Here is a 15217-nt window from a genome sequence, read left to right on the forward strand (position 1 = left end):
TTTGGGGAGTGTTTGTTCTTTTCAGCTGGGTTGCACTGATGTCAGAAACTGTTTAAGGTTTTCTGAACTAAACTGGACCCTGAAAGAGCCACGGCTATTAAGCTACCTTGGCTCCTGTTGTTGTTATTTTAAATCTGACCAAGGTTTCTTTCTGCCCTCGTTCAAAGTTGGTCCTTAAATTCCCAAGCAGACCACCGGAACGCAGAGAGGCAAAGAGAAAGAGGGCTGATGCTTATTACCCGATTTTATTAGAGAGAACTCTTCAACGTAAAAAGAACGGGCGGCAGGGAGGGGGAAGGGGGCCCGAGGCTGCATATGTTATTCAGGGCCAGCAGGGCTGCACAGTTACAGAGGTGCCCATGGCTCTGGGTTTGAGAGAGACGGCATTCTGTGCCCGATGAGGCCGCGCTCTGGATTGTCACACACCAGACCACGGGGGCTGAGTACATGGAACCCCCGGAGAGAATTAAGACACACAAGGTTTGCAGTTTCATTGTTTTGAAATCAGTTCGACCATAAAAATGACATGGGGGTGGGGGTGGGGACAGGCAACGCAACTGAGCCACCAGAGAAAAGGTGGTGGAGGGCACTGGCCCGGTGTGCGGACAGAGGGGCTGCAGCGACAGTACCATGGCAAGGGACCCCACCGGAAGGGGAGTATTGCACTGAGCCAAGTGGTGGAGGGAGGGGTGAGGGGAGGTGGAGGACAGAGGCTGGCAGGGGCTCTCAGGAAGCTGCACCTTGTCAGTCTCGGGAAATGTCTTTAATTTTCACAGCTCAGCCATCCAGACAGCGCCCAGGCTCTCGGCTCCTAGCGGCAGCAGCCATCAGTGATGAGCCACAAGGGAGACAGGGTGTCGCCACGAAGGAATTTAGATTTCTGTGCTGGGGGTGGGCGACAGCTGGGTGGGTCCAGAGCCTTCCTCTGGGGGGAGGGGAGGGGGGGAGCCTGGGAAAGGCCATGAATTTGCTACACATTATAAATAAGGTCTTGCCTTCCTCCCCCTGGGCCCCCAAATAATAAGCAAACAGCTCCCATCAGCATGGTCTGCAGACCACGTGAGCATCCACGGGACAGTTCTCTGAAAAGGGACCAAGAACACAACCAACACAAAACAGGTCTCCGAAGGGGTCTCAGCGACCTAACACGAAGATAGAAACGTCATGATATCCAGGAGGCTTGCAATTTCTCTCACAAGTCAGCATCCAGGTGATGCCTTTGTTCCACGATTCACTCAGCAAAGCCCGAGGGGACCAGCAGAGCGCCCCTCCTTACTCCTAAAGCTCCACGTGCCCTGGACATGGGGCACACTGCTCCACGCCTGTCCGTGCTGTCTGGTCATCCCCCACAGAATTCACAATGTGCCTCAACAGCCGGCCTTTGGGGCCTGGCCGGGGACTCCAGTGCCAGCTTTTGGGTGACACATCGTCCCTGTTAGTCGTCAAGGCCTGAGATGCCCCTACAAGTGTGTGCCTGCTCAGCTCCACCTCCTTGGCGAGAAGGGGTCGGGATGGCCTGGTGACTGCACACGCGGCCAGGGCACCTGCAGACAGACGCCGTCTGAAATCCAGGTGAGGATGCCTCCTGCCATCTGGACAAAACCCCCTTGGGCAAGAGGGAGACGACGTCACTCTGCTTCTGATCTGGAATGCCCACAGGCTTGTTCTGATGGATCCTCACAGGGCTGCCTTCCCCGGGCTGCATGTCAGCGCATCCCTGGCCGCCCTGGACAGACAGCAGCCCGTCCAACAGGCTCCCTCCAGGCACATGAAGCGAGCCATTCGAGGGGAGGTGACAGCAGGGGAGGGATCCAGACGAGGGACTTGAAAATCAAACTCCCGGATCCGTGGGTTCTTCACCAGGAGGCAAGGGCTGGGAGAAATTCTTCTAGAAAGTGTAGCTTCTGCTCCAAGCCAGCTCCCAGCTCCTCCCAAGCAAGCAAGCCAGTGGGGGGCAGAGCGGGCAGGGGGAAACCATCCCCGCTGTGCCACCTCTCCAGAGGTGGGAGGGCATTCTGTGGGGGCAGGACAGACCCTGCCACGCCGTCGGCTCCCATAGCCCCTCTGGACCAGCGGGGTCTCTGAGCCCAGGGGGGACTGCCCCTGCTGAAGATGACAAATCAAAAAAATATGTTTTTTGTTTTTCACAAAGAATTTCGTCTCCTACCCTTTAATTTGCTTATGTGTCACCAACTTAAAAAAAAAAAAAAAAAAAAAAAAGAGCCCATCCCAGTCCTGGAGGGGGATCTCTTACGGGACAGCAGAGCAGCTTGACCATGGGGGGGGGGGAGCTGCTCCAGGACCTGCTCTCTGGAAGTCCCACAGCCTGCAGGCCCAGCGTGTCCCCCTTGGCTTAGGCCCTGTCTTCGAGATAGAGAGGGCCGCGTGGCGAAGACAGAGAGGTCCATAGTCCCGAGCTCCATCGAAAAGGTGGCCCACTGGCCATTCCTGCTCCCGAGCCACCTGGCAGGTGAGGTGATGGGAAGCAGATGCGGAGAGATTATGGGCATTGGCGGGGTGGAGAGCTGCCCCCAGACCACTGGTCGGCCACCTCCAAGGACGGATGTCCAGTGCCTGGCCCGGAAGCCTGAGCCCAGAGTGCCTGAGGGCGCGGGGCCCTTCCCTCCTCCGCACCCCGTCCAAGTGGAGAGAGGCAGAACCTCGGAGTGTGGATTTCAGCCGGGGTGGCCAGGCCACGGGGGCACAGGTCCCCAGAGCCAACAGGCCTTGTCCCTCAGGGAGACACATGCAAGCACAGCAAAGAACCAGGAGTGCAGTGCAGTGGACTTTCTTCGTTATTCCGACACGTCCTTTTTTTTCTTTTTTTTAAATCTTTTTCTAAAAAAGCACACCTGTGCTGCCGTCTTTGTGCAAAGAGTAAGGACCCAAAATAAATACATGATCGGACACTCAGGGAGGTTCACAGTCTCACAGGCATAGGTAGTTGACGGGATCGGCGGCGGCCGGCGGTGGAGCCAGCTCCGGCGGGCGGGCAGCGCCTCCGGGACGCGGCCAGGGCGGCGGCGGCGGGCGCTCGGCTCCGGGTCGGTGACTGCATAGACATTACTGCGGAAGGCAAGGGGGCGGGTGTGAGCGCGGTGGGGCCGGGCGGCACCCCCCACCTGCCGGGCCTCCCGGGCGCGGCCCGGCCCCACCGCCGCCCCGCCCCCCCAGGCCTCCGTGTCCCCGGCGGTCCCAGGGCAGGTGAGGCAGTGCGGGCGGCCCGAGGCCCCGGCCCCAGGCGTGGCGAGCCGCGGGCGCACTTACTGTGTCGCTCTCGCCGTCGGAAGCTGGGTGGGCGTGCGCGCTATAGTGAAGCGGGGAGTACACCCAGCTCCTCTCATCGGTGGGCTGGGCGGGCGGGCGGGCGCACGTGCAGGAAGGGCGCAGAAGAAGAGCAGGGGTGCGAGGCGGCGCAAGAGAGGCGAGAGGGAGGAAGGAAGAAACAGAAATAAAGGAGGCGGACCCCAATGCAGACGAGTAGGCGGCTCAGCCCCCGCGGCCCTCCCCCTGACGGGCCCTCCCCCCACCTGGACGGCCCTGGGGCCGGCGGGGCGCAGCGGCGGCAGCGCGCGGGGTGGGCGGCAGGAAGCGGTGCGCGGAGTGCAGGCGGGGCCGGCACAGCGGAGCGGGAGGGGGCGGGGCGGGGGCCGGGTTTGCTTGCTGTCCCCTCCCCTCCTGCTCGGCCCTCCCGGGGCACCCTCGCCTCGGTGCTGGTTCGGCAGCACCCCAGCCTCAGGTCCTGCCTGCTGTTGCGGTCACCGGGGCCGCCAGCTGGAGCAGGACCCTGAGGACCCTCCACTGGGGGTCCTGGGTGATGAGGGCAGTCGGGGGCGCAGGGTGGAGCCCATTTCCTCAGGCCCAAACGCACAGGTCAGCGGGGGGAGACCGAGGCCCCGGGAGACCCGGAAAGCAAGCAGTAGAGGCCCAGCCAGAGGGTGGGCAGCCCGTCCTCCAGCTGTTTCAGGGAAGTGGGCCCCATTCCGGGTCAGACTGGGGGAAGGAGCGCATGTTCCTCCTGCACCCACACCTGTCCCTTCTGGGTCTGTTCTCACCACAAGAACCCCAGCAACCCCCTTCTCTTTCTTCTTCCTCTTTCCCAGGACCCCCCCGCCCCCAGTCTCAGCGCCTGTGGACCTGCCCCCTTGCCCGGGCTCTGCTCAGAGCACAGGGCCGGAGCAGGCACCTCCCCTGGCTAAACCCGCGAAAGCCACAACCCATCGAGCCCCACACCTGCCCCTCCTCAGTCGGGTCGCGACCACCAGCCTCGCCCTGCAGGGGTGGCCTTCTTCGAAGCCTCAGGAAGGACAAGTGCCAGCATGTGGCCTCTGGCTCTCCAGGGGAACGCAGGGCCCCTGCCCTCACTGCCCCTCGGGGCCCCCACTGCCTTTCCCCACCTCTGTGCCCACTCTCCCCTGCCCCTCCTACAGCTCTCGCTGCAGAACCCGCCGTCACGGGCCAGACCGCCGGCACCCACAGGAGGCACCTGGCCCGCGCAGCACCGTGCGGAGCTCGTTCTTGCTTCAGCACCTGGCCCAGGGCCACACCCCCCAAAGGCCATCCATCAGCGGATGGACTGGTACAGTGGTGCACAGGCCCTGCTCACTGCTTAGTGGTCACAGCGCAACAAAAACTCCAGCCTGCCTGGAAGTCCAGGGGCGTGGGGTGGGGCCTGTCTGGGGCTGCCCAGTGTCCCACGCGGGGCTGCAACATCACATGTTCCGAGCCCGGGTAGCTGCCCCTCTAGGGCAACAACCTGGGGCAAGAGGGTCTCCACCTGAACTCTGCAAAGAGCCGGCCCCAGGGGAGGGAGGGAATGCGGGCAGCAGGACCCAGAACCCCGTGATGACCCCACTAAAGTGGAGCCAAGGCCACATCCTCCCCACTACCGCAGGCCCTAGGGTCTGCTCCCGCTCCCCTCACCTTTGCACGTGCTGCCCCCTCTGCTCCTGTGTGCCCCCCACCAGCTTCTGCTGTGCCCTCTACGGAGCCCACCCTTCCTTCTCCCACCTCCCCACACCCTGGTGGTCAACCCCTCTCCAGGCAGCCTTCACAAATCGCTCCCCTGGTGGGGGGGCCTCAGGGCCTGCTGTGTGTCCCCAGTTCTTAGATCATCTTAGGGGTGTGGCATCCCAGTCTCAGCAGGACACGGCACAGTGGGAATGTCTGGGGAAGTGGTTTCTACTTCTTGGGTTTGCTCAGCAGTGCTGGACACCCAGCGACACTCACAGACATTTGGGGCCAGGGGTGTGAGCCTCTGAGGGGCCTCATCTTGAGAACAGAAACTCCTGCTTCAGGTATTCAACCCGTTGTGCCTGCTGGAGCACTGTGTGGCTCTGGGCAGGTTACTTGGTCTCTCATTTATTGTTCACGAGGACAGTAACAGGTCCTGTTAACACCTTTGCTACACAGCGTCCCAAGCATGATAGGTTGGTGAGTGTCTCCTAGACACACGGGCTGCTTGGGAATTTGGACCCAGATTTTATCTAAACCATGCCCTCTTGTGGGCTTTCTGGGGAGCCGAGACCCCGGTTTCTCCACTGTGAAGTGGGTATGGAAATACCACCTCCTCTCTCCTGCAGTTGAGGGCCTGGCTTTGTAGTCCCTTTGCCGACCCACGTGACCACCTGCCTCTGCAGGGCACATCCCCCTTCGGGAGCCATGGGCAGCCAGGTCTGAATATAGGGCAAGTGTCCACCAACTTGTCCCTCGCTTAGGCAGGCTGGGGAGAGGGGCAGAGGCACCCGGGGGCTGGGGTCAGATGCAGACCCCACCACAGCCAAGTCCCCTTAGCCCTGGCTGTGAGCCTGTAGGCCTAGCAATGCCCACCTCAGAGGGACCTAAGTGACGTCACTGGGGGACACATGACCGGCCTCAGTGGTGGCGATTCTTTCCCCAAGTCCCTTCTCAGAGGACGAGGGACCGCCTGATGCCCAGGGTGGTGGAACGGGGGCTGGGCTCCCTGGACGCCTGCTGTGGTCACTTACAGTCCCTGAGGAGCTCAGCGTCACGGCCCGCAGTCGGCGATGCCGGGGAGAGTAAATCCAGTACCTCCCATCGGTGAACTGGGCGGGCCGGGCGGGCGGGGGAGGAAGCAAACAGAGGATAGGATGAGGCAACAGGAATCCGGCGGGGGGTTAGGCGGGGAGGGCGCTGGTTAGGGGCAGGTAAGCCGATGGCCAAGCAGGAGGTGAGTTTCGGGGTGGCGGGGTCCCACTGCAGCCTGCTACCTTTTCTGCTGCCCGCAGGGCCTGGCCGCCCACTCAGGTGTCAGGACCCAGACGCACACATAGGACCTGGCCCCCTGGGGCCGCCTCGCACACTGATCCACAGGATGGGACACAAACCAAGCCCCCAGGGACGGGGAGACAACGGCGGGTGTAGGGGTGCACACACAGTGCCTGCCCCTGTTACTTCTCCAGGCCAGAGGCCCCAACACAGACAGCAGGGTGGTGGGAGCTATAGGGCAGCAGGCCCCCAGCTCACTGGCCATGACTGAAGGTCTGGGAGGACAGGCAGTCCCCTTCATTGCATAAGGCCATCTGACCCCTGAGCAGGGCCGCCCGAGGAAGGCAGCATCAGGACCCACTGTCGGGGGTCACCGGACTGGACTCTGCAGGTTCCCTGGCCACCCAGCGCCCACCTCACCCAGGCTCCCGGCCCAGCTAACCTGTCTGCCTGCGGGAGATGCAAGGGGGGAGGCGACCCCCTGCTCTGGAAGAGGTCCTGGGTCCCTGGGGCAGGGCCCCTTCCTGCTCCGACAGACCCTGCCCCATCTGGGAGCAGCCACGAGCCCTCGGCCAGTGAGGACGGCAGCGTGAAGCACGCCTGGCCCTCAGCACGATCCTCCGGCCTCCTCAAGAACAGAAACCACCCAGCTGTACCCGCCACCCAGCAGGAGAAGATCCACATGGTTTGCAGCCCTTGGTGGCTGGCCCCGGGTCTGCCCAGTGACGAGGGGGGCCTGGTGGGGCTCAGAGCTTGAAGACTCCAGATGTTTCCTAGGGAGATGTGGTGGCCTGGCAGTGGTCACGGGGCCTGGGGAGAAGGGACAGGGCAGTTCCCCGGCCTTGGAGTGGCCTGGCCTGGATGGCGCCATGTGAGTCTATGAGTGTAAATGCATGTGAGGGCACAATGGGTGTGCAAGAGTGTGTGGATGCGAATGTTGACCAGTGAGCGCACTGTGTCCACAAGAGTGCCTTGTGAGTGTGCGTGACTGTGTGTGCACGAGTGTGTCTGATCGAGGGCCAGGCGACGGAAGGAGCTGTGGGGGACTTACAAAGTAGATGTCCGTGGCGGGGGCGTCCTCCTCATCCGAGGCCTGGCTGGCGGGCTCCGAGGCCTGGCTGGTGGTTTCTGCTTCGGCAGCGGCAGCAGCTGGGGAAGCCTCCACCCTGGGGACAGGTGAACACAGGAGTCCTGGAGTGGGGCTCTGGACAGCACCCAGCGGCCGCAGTCCCAGCTTGCCTCCTCCCCTCTCATCAGGAGGTCATCACAGAGACAAAAGACTCAGCAAGCCAAATAAAACAAACCCCCACCCCCAAATACCTCTCCGGGGCAGGGGATTTGCCCACCTGCTAACAGGTGAGCCTCTCCCCGCCGTTGCTCCACTCACACACCGGTGGGCAGGTGCTGGCCTCACCATTCACCCCCGGGGCGACCCTGAAGGTCCGTTCTCATCGCTAAGCCTCAGCATCCTCATCTGTAAAGCAGGGACACCTGGCACCCACCCCCACATTGGGGTCAGAACCTTCTCTGAGCACTTAATATGCGTGAGACCCTTACAAGAGCCTGGCATGAATTCACCCAGCGACTCTCCCCTGAGGCAGGGGCTGCTGCTGTCCCAAGTTACAGATGGGAAACAGGCTCCAGGTGGAAGGGGAGGCCAGGCCTAGGCCTCAGCTGGTGGCCTGGTGGTTGGGGTACAATTTCCATCTCATGAGCAAAATGCCCAGCTCCGAGATGGGGGGGCACCCGTAACCACAAAGAGCTGGCTCTCCAGCCGCGTGGGAGGGGGGCTGTTTGGGGGGCAAAGACTGAAAGATGTGTCACACTGCACAAGTTCAGCTAATAGCGGAAAAGCGGCTGGTGGCAGACACCGCGGTGTGTGTAGGTGTGTGTGCACATGTGTGTGCACGTGCGTCTGCGTGTCCGTGACATAACTCTCGGTGGCCAAGTGCAGGCTGGGAGTGTGTGTGACCGCTAAGCAAGGTGTCTTGAGATAGAAGAGAAAATTTAAAAGCACGTAAAGCAGAAATCACAAGAAAAGCAAGAAAAATTTGATGACAATGCAAACACAGGCCCAAACAGACTCAAGGGGCCCAACGAGGACGTGCAGAAGTGCACGCTCCTGATCGATACATTGGACACAGCCAGCCCCGAACGTTCCATCCCTCGGCAGACCACAGGTTTCTCCCGCACGCCCACGGACGTTAGAAAACGAATTGTGGGGCGCCTGGGTGGCTCAGTCAGTGAAGTGTCTGCCTTCGGCTCGGGTCATGATCCCAGGGTCCTGGGACCGAGCCCCACGTCCGGCTCCCTGCTCAGCAAGAGTCGGCTTCCCCCTCTGCCCCTCCCCCCCAGCTTGTTTTCTCTCTCTCTCAAATAAATAAAATCTTTAAAAAAATGAATTTTGTATTTGACCGCGAAGGCTTTCAACTGTTTTAAAAATATACATTGATTTTTTAAGGCCACTTTCTTCAACTTACAACTGAATAAAAACAGACATAAGTACTAAACACGTAAACAGGTCTTCAAGTCCTGGAAAGCTGAGAGATGCTTGTAAATAAACCTGAGAGCAGGGTCTCTCCCCCTTGGCACCATGGCCGGTGGGACTAGATATTCTCTGCGGGGGTCCTGGGCGCTGGTGGGGGCCATGAGCGGCGTCCCTGGCCCCACCCCCTCGGTGCTGGGAGCCCCCAGTGTGACAAGTGCAGGTGTCGGGACACTGCCCCGCGTCCCCTGGGGGCAGGGTCACCCCCGGTGGCTAAAGGCACAGCCCTATATCAAAGAGCCGGTGTAAAAGACCGGCCTCATATTGAACCCATGGAACATGGCAGGAACATGGCAGGAGCGGAGCACCCAGGACAGCAGCCACAAGCGCCGTCTTATTACAGAAAAAAGGAGCCCGAATGCTCAACCTCTGCTAGAGAGGAAGGACCGTGCACGGAGCCAAACCAGAAGTTGGAAGGAAGGCATTAAGGAAGAATGGAAGTGAACAACATAGGAACCAGACACAGCCGGGAAAGGGGATTGGGTCCAGAGGTTGCTCCCTGGAAAACCGAAAAGCCCCCTCCCGCAAGCCCGGGGCTCAGGACCACAGTGGGTGAGTACTCCGGGATTGATGCATCACTTGCAGCTTGCCTGGAGGTCTGAGGCCCCAGATGAGGCAGCCGTTCCATCCCCCCAGGGGCCCCTGAGCAGACTGCCTGGTTCCCACGCCCTGCATCCCCCCATTTCCAGTGGGAGGCCGCAACCTCCCATTTCCAGTGGGAGGCCGCAACCCCCCATTTCCAGTGGGAGGCCGCAACCCCCCATTTCCAGTGGGAGGCCGCAACCCCCCATTTCCAGTGGGAGGCCCCATTCCCCCTCCCTGCCCAGAAAGTGGATTACATTCCCCAGCCTGCCTTGCTGCCAGCTGGCCACGTGGCCAAGCTCAGCCAATGGGAGCAGAGCAGACGCCGTGTGCATGAGTCCAGCAATGGGACACTCACCCTGCATCCTCCTCCTTGGGGACCACGATCTCCACGCTGCACGCGGGCTCCACCTGCACCGTGATCTGCTGCAGGTCCTCCTCCGCGTGTGTCTCCTCCTGGGGCCTGGAGGCAGTGGGAAGCTGCACCTCACTCTCTCTCCTCACCCTAACTCTGCCCCCCAGGGGCGCCAGCCAAGCGCCAGGCCAACGTGGATCTCCAGCCCTGATGGGGGCCTCCATGGGGTGCTCTCTCTGGGTGCCATCTGACCAGTGCCCTGAGCTGGTCCAGCTCACACCCCCCTCCCTGTCCCTCTGGCTGTCATGCCCACTTGGGGTCTGCAGGGGGCAGGGACTGGTTGTCCACCTGGGGCCATCATGTGACTCAGGTACCAGCAGGGGCACGATGTGTGAATGGTGGCCTGGATCCTGCCCACCCTCCTGGGGGTAGCTGGGCACTGGCCTAGGGCCTGGACTGGGGGGGGGGCGGTTCCAGGGGTTTCAAGGTCCAGGCCCCGGACGTAGATGGGTCAGTTCCGGCAGCTTTCTCCGGATGGCAGCACCAGAGAGCAGAAAGGTCGCTGAGGTGCGAGCAGGCAGCAGGACAGAGGGAAGTGCATTCTGCCAAACGTGCTTTATGGTGTAACTCTTTTTTTTTTCCCTTCAAATGGCAGGAATAATTGCCCCAACGCTAAAGGAAACGAGGTGTATTCACTGTGGTCTGTTGGCAACAACTGAAGTGCCCCTGAGGACAGGCTACGTTCTGTCAGACAGAAGACAGCCCCAGGAGCTCCATGCTCACAGGTGACCTCTTATCTGCCAAGTGTGCAAAGCAAGGGGCACCGAGCTATGCTGGTGGCAAGACAACAGGCAGAAACAGGCCCGCAGGCTTGTTTTCTCGTATATTCATAAAATATTTATAGAACGCGACAAAAAGCCCGTCCAGGGGTTGCTCCCAGGGAGGGGAAGGGGCATCGGACAGGAGGAGGTTTTCACTCTATTCTCTTCTGTACCTCTTAGAATAAAACTATTTAATAGAAAGAAAAACAGATCAACAAGCAGGTTCAGGGGAGGGGTCTTCTGGTCCCCCTCCTCGGGGTGTGTGTGTGTGTGTGTGTGTGTGTGTGTGTGTAGAGGACTCCAGAGTAAGTCAAGATTCTGCCAGTTCTAGAGTCTAACTTAAATCTGTGCCCAGCAAAGTGGTCAGAGAGGCGGGGCTCTGAGTGGGAAAACGCAGGGGGCACAAGGGGGGAGGGGGAGGGGCCTTGCGGGGCGGTAGGGGGTAAGCTCACCGGCCATCCTGTCCCGAAGATTGCGTGCGCCGCCTGCAGAGAGACGCAAGCGGGTGGATCAGGTGGGGGAGGCGCCCGCCCCGCCCCCGCCACGCGGACAGACACACCCCAGGCCCCTCACCGGTACCGCGGCTGCTCCGATGTCTCCGAGGGAGATCGCTCCGGGATGGAGAGCGACGTGGAGGACAGGGTTGTGGCGATGGAGGCGGTGGTGGCCTCCTCAAAGGACGGCGGCGTGCAGGGCAGGAGGTCGGGCCGGCCTGCGGGGAGGAGGCTAAGGGCGCTGCCGTTCCTTTGCAGCCCTTCCAGGCCTCGGGCTCCCCCTGCAGCTTGGCTCACCCTCAGCAACCCGTGCCCCGCCCCACCTGCCACCCAACACTCCACTCTGCTCCTGGGCTTTAAGAGGGTAAATACACTCGAACTGGCACAAAAGCTCCCAACAGCCCACTACTCTCAACCTATAACCTAAACCCTCCTCAGGCCCACAGGCCCTGCCCACCCGCCTGCCCCCCCCCCCACTTGGCTCCAACCACACAGGCCTCCCACTGTCCCTCTAGCCTACCAGGCCCTGTGCTACCCCAGGGCCTTTGCATGGGCAGTTTCTCCCTTCCTTGATACTATTCCCCCCAGCCTGTCTCTGCCTGGAATCTTTGACTTTTTAACTCTGGGAACTGGGAAGGACTTTCCAAAGTATCATGCCCAACCCCATTGAGTGCTTCGTCCCTCTAGGTCTCTGGACACCTGGTGATGGGGTGAGTCACCTCTTCAGGTGGCCCCTCCTCTGTTCAGCTCTCCCTCTGGCAGTCCCAGCTGCTCCCCCTCCCCACTTCCCGGAGGGCTGCAGACCTTGGGCTGGGATGAGGGGGTGACTATGACCCAGGCCCCTCCCATCCAGATTGACAGCTTCAGGAAACCCTTCCTCACACTGGGTTGCTCCCTGTATTCCCTCCCCTCTCAGCCCCCCAGGGACATCGCCTTTCTTTCCCCAGCAGCCCCCTTCTCTCTCCCGTCACCAAAGCACCTGCTCCCCAGCCTGCCCAGTCACCTTCGTCCTCCAGCGTGGGGTAGCTGCGGGCCCCCCGGAGGTCGTACTGTGTGTCCTCCCGCTCGCTGGGGATCTGGCTGGCCGAGAAGGCAGCTGTGGGCCCCAGGGGCTTGACGGCCAGCAAGGCACCACGGCCCTTCTTGGACGGTGAGGATTTCAGGGCTGTGGAGAGAGGTGGACTGGCACTTGGGGCAGCGTGGGAGCCCGGTGGCAGGACTGAGGCAGGGCCCCACCAGCCCCCATCCCTAGTCTGCACGAAAGCCTGGTTGGCCCCCCTTGAGGCCTGCCACCCGCACACATGGCCCCTGCTGCCCAGCCTCCCAGCCCAGCCCTCAAGCCTGGGCAAGAAGCAATATTCTTTGTGGAGAAAACCCTGTACTGCTTTCTACCCAGCTCTGCCTCAGGAGGTCCCAGGAGCCCCCTTTGTTGCAACCCACCCTGGCTGAGGCCTCTACTTTCAGACAACGGAGGCCTTGGGCCATGCAGGGCTCAGCACCAAGGGCCTGGCTCCAATCCAGGCAATGTGGCTCAGCCCCTCTGAGCCCCAGCATCCTCGTCTGCAGCAACAGGGTCAGACGAGGGGGGTGACCCCGTGACGCCGTCTGCACCCAGCCTAGCCCGTTGGTGACTGTCACCGTGTTCTCCCTCCTCTTCCTGTAAGCTCCGCTCCCAGGATGGCCAGCACAACGCCCAGCATACGGTAGGCACTCATTTCGCCTGGTGTCCCTGGAGGCTGGCATCCCCTCGGGACCACAGTGAGAATGACGCCGAGGGAAGGGCTCTAAGAAGCGGTACACTGATGAAGACGGACAACCCGCTCTCAGGAGACAAAGGCCAGAATTGTGGCGTTTGCCCATTTCCACGATGCCAATAATCCCACTGCCATCGATTTCAAGCTACTGGCTCGATGTCAGGGAATGTGGAGTCGTGTTGGCTCTGTGAGCCGGCTCCAGGTGACCGGGGCTGGGTCACCACCCACAGAGGCCTGGCCCAGGCTGGGAGAGCAGGTCCCACAACGGGCATCGGGCTGCCCTTGCTGCCCCTGTGGACCCACCTCCTGCAGTGTAAAGCCTGGAGAGGAAGGTGCACACTGAGGCCGTCCCCACGGATGCGTGCTGGGCCCCGGGCTGGACGCTGGGGACACAGAGTGACCAAGGCTGACAAGCATGCTGCCTTCTGGGCGCACAGGGAGTAGGGAGCAGATGGCAGACATGTGGACAGAAAGACCCTTCCAGGCAGCATGTGGGATCCCGGGCCCGGGCTGTGCACCAGGATCTGGGACTCGAGGCCCAGCACAGACGGGACCTCCCGAGGCCACCCACGGGGCACAGAGCACCCGCCTCTGCTTGTCCTGTGCCCTCCCTGACAATGCCCGGTCTGGCTGATGAGCGGCTGCCTCCGGGCCCGCCAAGGCTGTGTTTCCTTGGTGAGGACACGAGGCTGCGGGTGGCCCCCGAGGACCGGTGCAGGGCCGAACACACCTGTTGTGTGTGGAAACACATCTTGCCCTCACAGCTCTGTACAGACGGGGTAACTCGGGCATGGAGCAGGGCTTCCCCTGCTTGAGGTCACACGGGCAGGACGCAATGGGGCCAGAACTCAAGCTCAGACAGCAGGCCCGAGGCCCCGTGCCGGGCCCCAGGATGGTGGCGTCCTGACTACCCTGTTCTCTGGACCAAGTCCTTGACTGAGGCCCAAAGACGGCCACCCCGCCTCCCCGCTCCGCACCCTGGGGCCCTCCTGCCCAAAGGGCCTGGGAAGCTCACAGGAATTCTTCCGGAAGACCGTGTTGCTCATGAACTTGAAGAAGCGCTCCGCATAGAAGCTGGGCCGGTGGACAGAGACGGTGTCCTGGCAAGAGAAGCAGGGCCCGCGGGCAAGAAGGGCTGAGTGCCGCCGCGCCGCCAGTGTTCCCCGTGTCCGGAGACACGGAGGGCGGGGCACAGAGATGGGTCCGCGGCATGGGGCTAGCAGGTAATGGTGGCAGGGAGGGGCCTGGGAGGGACATTTCTTCATTATAAACCCACCTGTGTTTTTAATCTTTTGAGCCATGTGAATAAAACAGCAAGTGAAAGAAGTAAACGAATAAATATCAAAATAGTTCTCTAAAGCAGGGCTCGCCGGAGGACGGCCGAACACCCGTATTCTAAGCAATGTCTGGTGGCACCCAGCCACCCCTGCTCTGGGGACAAGTGGCAGCTGGTGTTGCTCAGTGCCAGGCAGACCTGACTGTGGCACTGCTCACCGGACGGTGACCCTGGGCAACGCACGGCCTCTCTCAGAGCTGCTTCCTCACCGGCGCGATAGGGCAGCTGGACACGGTGACACCTGCTGTCCGTACGGGAGGGGGCCCAGCACACAGTCTGTGCTCCGGCAATGTTGGGCCCCTAAAGGCGGGGACTCCTTGCTATTGCCCAGAGACCTTGCCTTCTATGGCACAGTGTCCCCTCGGCACGGTGAACACCATCCCGGGCACTGGGAGGCTGAGCCGCATCCCTGCCCCCAACCCCTCGATGCCAGGAGCTCCCCCAGGGGTGACGACCACAGACGTCCCCAGACATGGCCCGGGTCCTCCGCCCGCTATAATGTAACAGAACCGTAGGGACACACAGCTTCCAGAATGCAAACTACGTTTCCGTCCTCACTGCAACGAGGCATGACCGCAGGACCACATTCTGGCCAAGGGTGTGGGTGCCAAGGCGGGGACAGTTTCTGCCCTCTCCTTTCCTGGAGTGCCGTGGGGGACCAGCCACCTGGGCTGGGGGCTGAGGGCCACACCCAGAAGAACCTGGGCCTCTGCTGCATGGGCCAGCCGACCTGCCCCAGACTGCTCCCACCTGGTATGGTTACTTTGATCAACATCTGGGCCCCCAGGAGCTGAGCCAAAGCTTACTTTCAGAGATCGCAAGTAGCCTCCCCAGGACTTGGCAACTGTCCTGTCTGCCACGGATTCCTAACACCACGAAACGGCTTCCTGCTGACTGGCTGCCCCCTGGACCTTCTCGGTGCACTTTCTGGGAAGCTTCCATCTGGACCCTCTAAGCACTCTTTGAGGGGTGTCGTGAACACAGACTACGTGAACACAGACAGCCCTTAGCACTTTAGTAAGAATTGGTTTGAAGGGGGGCCATGGGAGGAGAGGCGTGCATCCGAGGCACGGCTGGACCAGGGCTGCCTGGGGCCCCCACG

At 61.4% G+C, this 15217-nt stretch overlaps 1 protein-coding gene across 4 annotated transcripts in view; it reads right to left on the bottom strand.

The window, feature by feature from the left end:
* Window positions 1–226: 226 nt before the first annotated feature.
* The window catches only part of PIP5K1C (phosphatidylinositol-4-phosphate 5-kinase type 1 gamma), a 52559-nt gene continuing 37568 nt past the window's right edge, over window positions 227–15217 (bottom strand). The window contains exons 11-19 of one of the 4 annotated variants that reach the window (XM_026481063.4): window positions 13795–13879; window positions 12029–12190; window positions 11105–11243; window positions 10984–11016; window positions 9714–9818; window positions 7280–7394; window positions 5988–6065; window positions 3268–3351; window positions 227–3066 (exon numbers count right to left, since the gene is read on the bottom strand). In XM_026481063.4, the coding sequence (XP_026336848.2) occupies window positions 3064–3066; window positions 3268–3351; window positions 5988–6065; window positions 7280–7394; window positions 9714–9818; window positions 10984–11016; window positions 11105–11243; window positions 12029–12190; window positions 13795–13879 (804 nt within the window). In that variant the 3' untranslated portion in view covers window positions 227–3063. Of the gene's footprint in view, window positions 3067–3267; window positions 3352–4995; window positions 6066–7279; window positions 7395–9713; window positions 9819–10983; window positions 11017–11104; window positions 11244–12028; window positions 12191–13794; window positions 13880–15217 lie in introns of those variants that run through there. The other 3 variants (XM_026481066.4, XM_026481067.4, XM_026481062.4) reach the window with 3 other exon arrangements.

Source organism: Ursus arctos, unplaced genomic scaffold, assembly GCF_023065955.2.
Source record: "Ursus arctos isolate Adak ecotype North America unplaced genomic scaffold, UrsArc2.0 scaffold_14, whole genome shotgun sequence".
NCBI lineage: Eukaryota > Metazoa > Chordata > Mammalia > Carnivora > Ursidae > Ursus > Ursus arctos.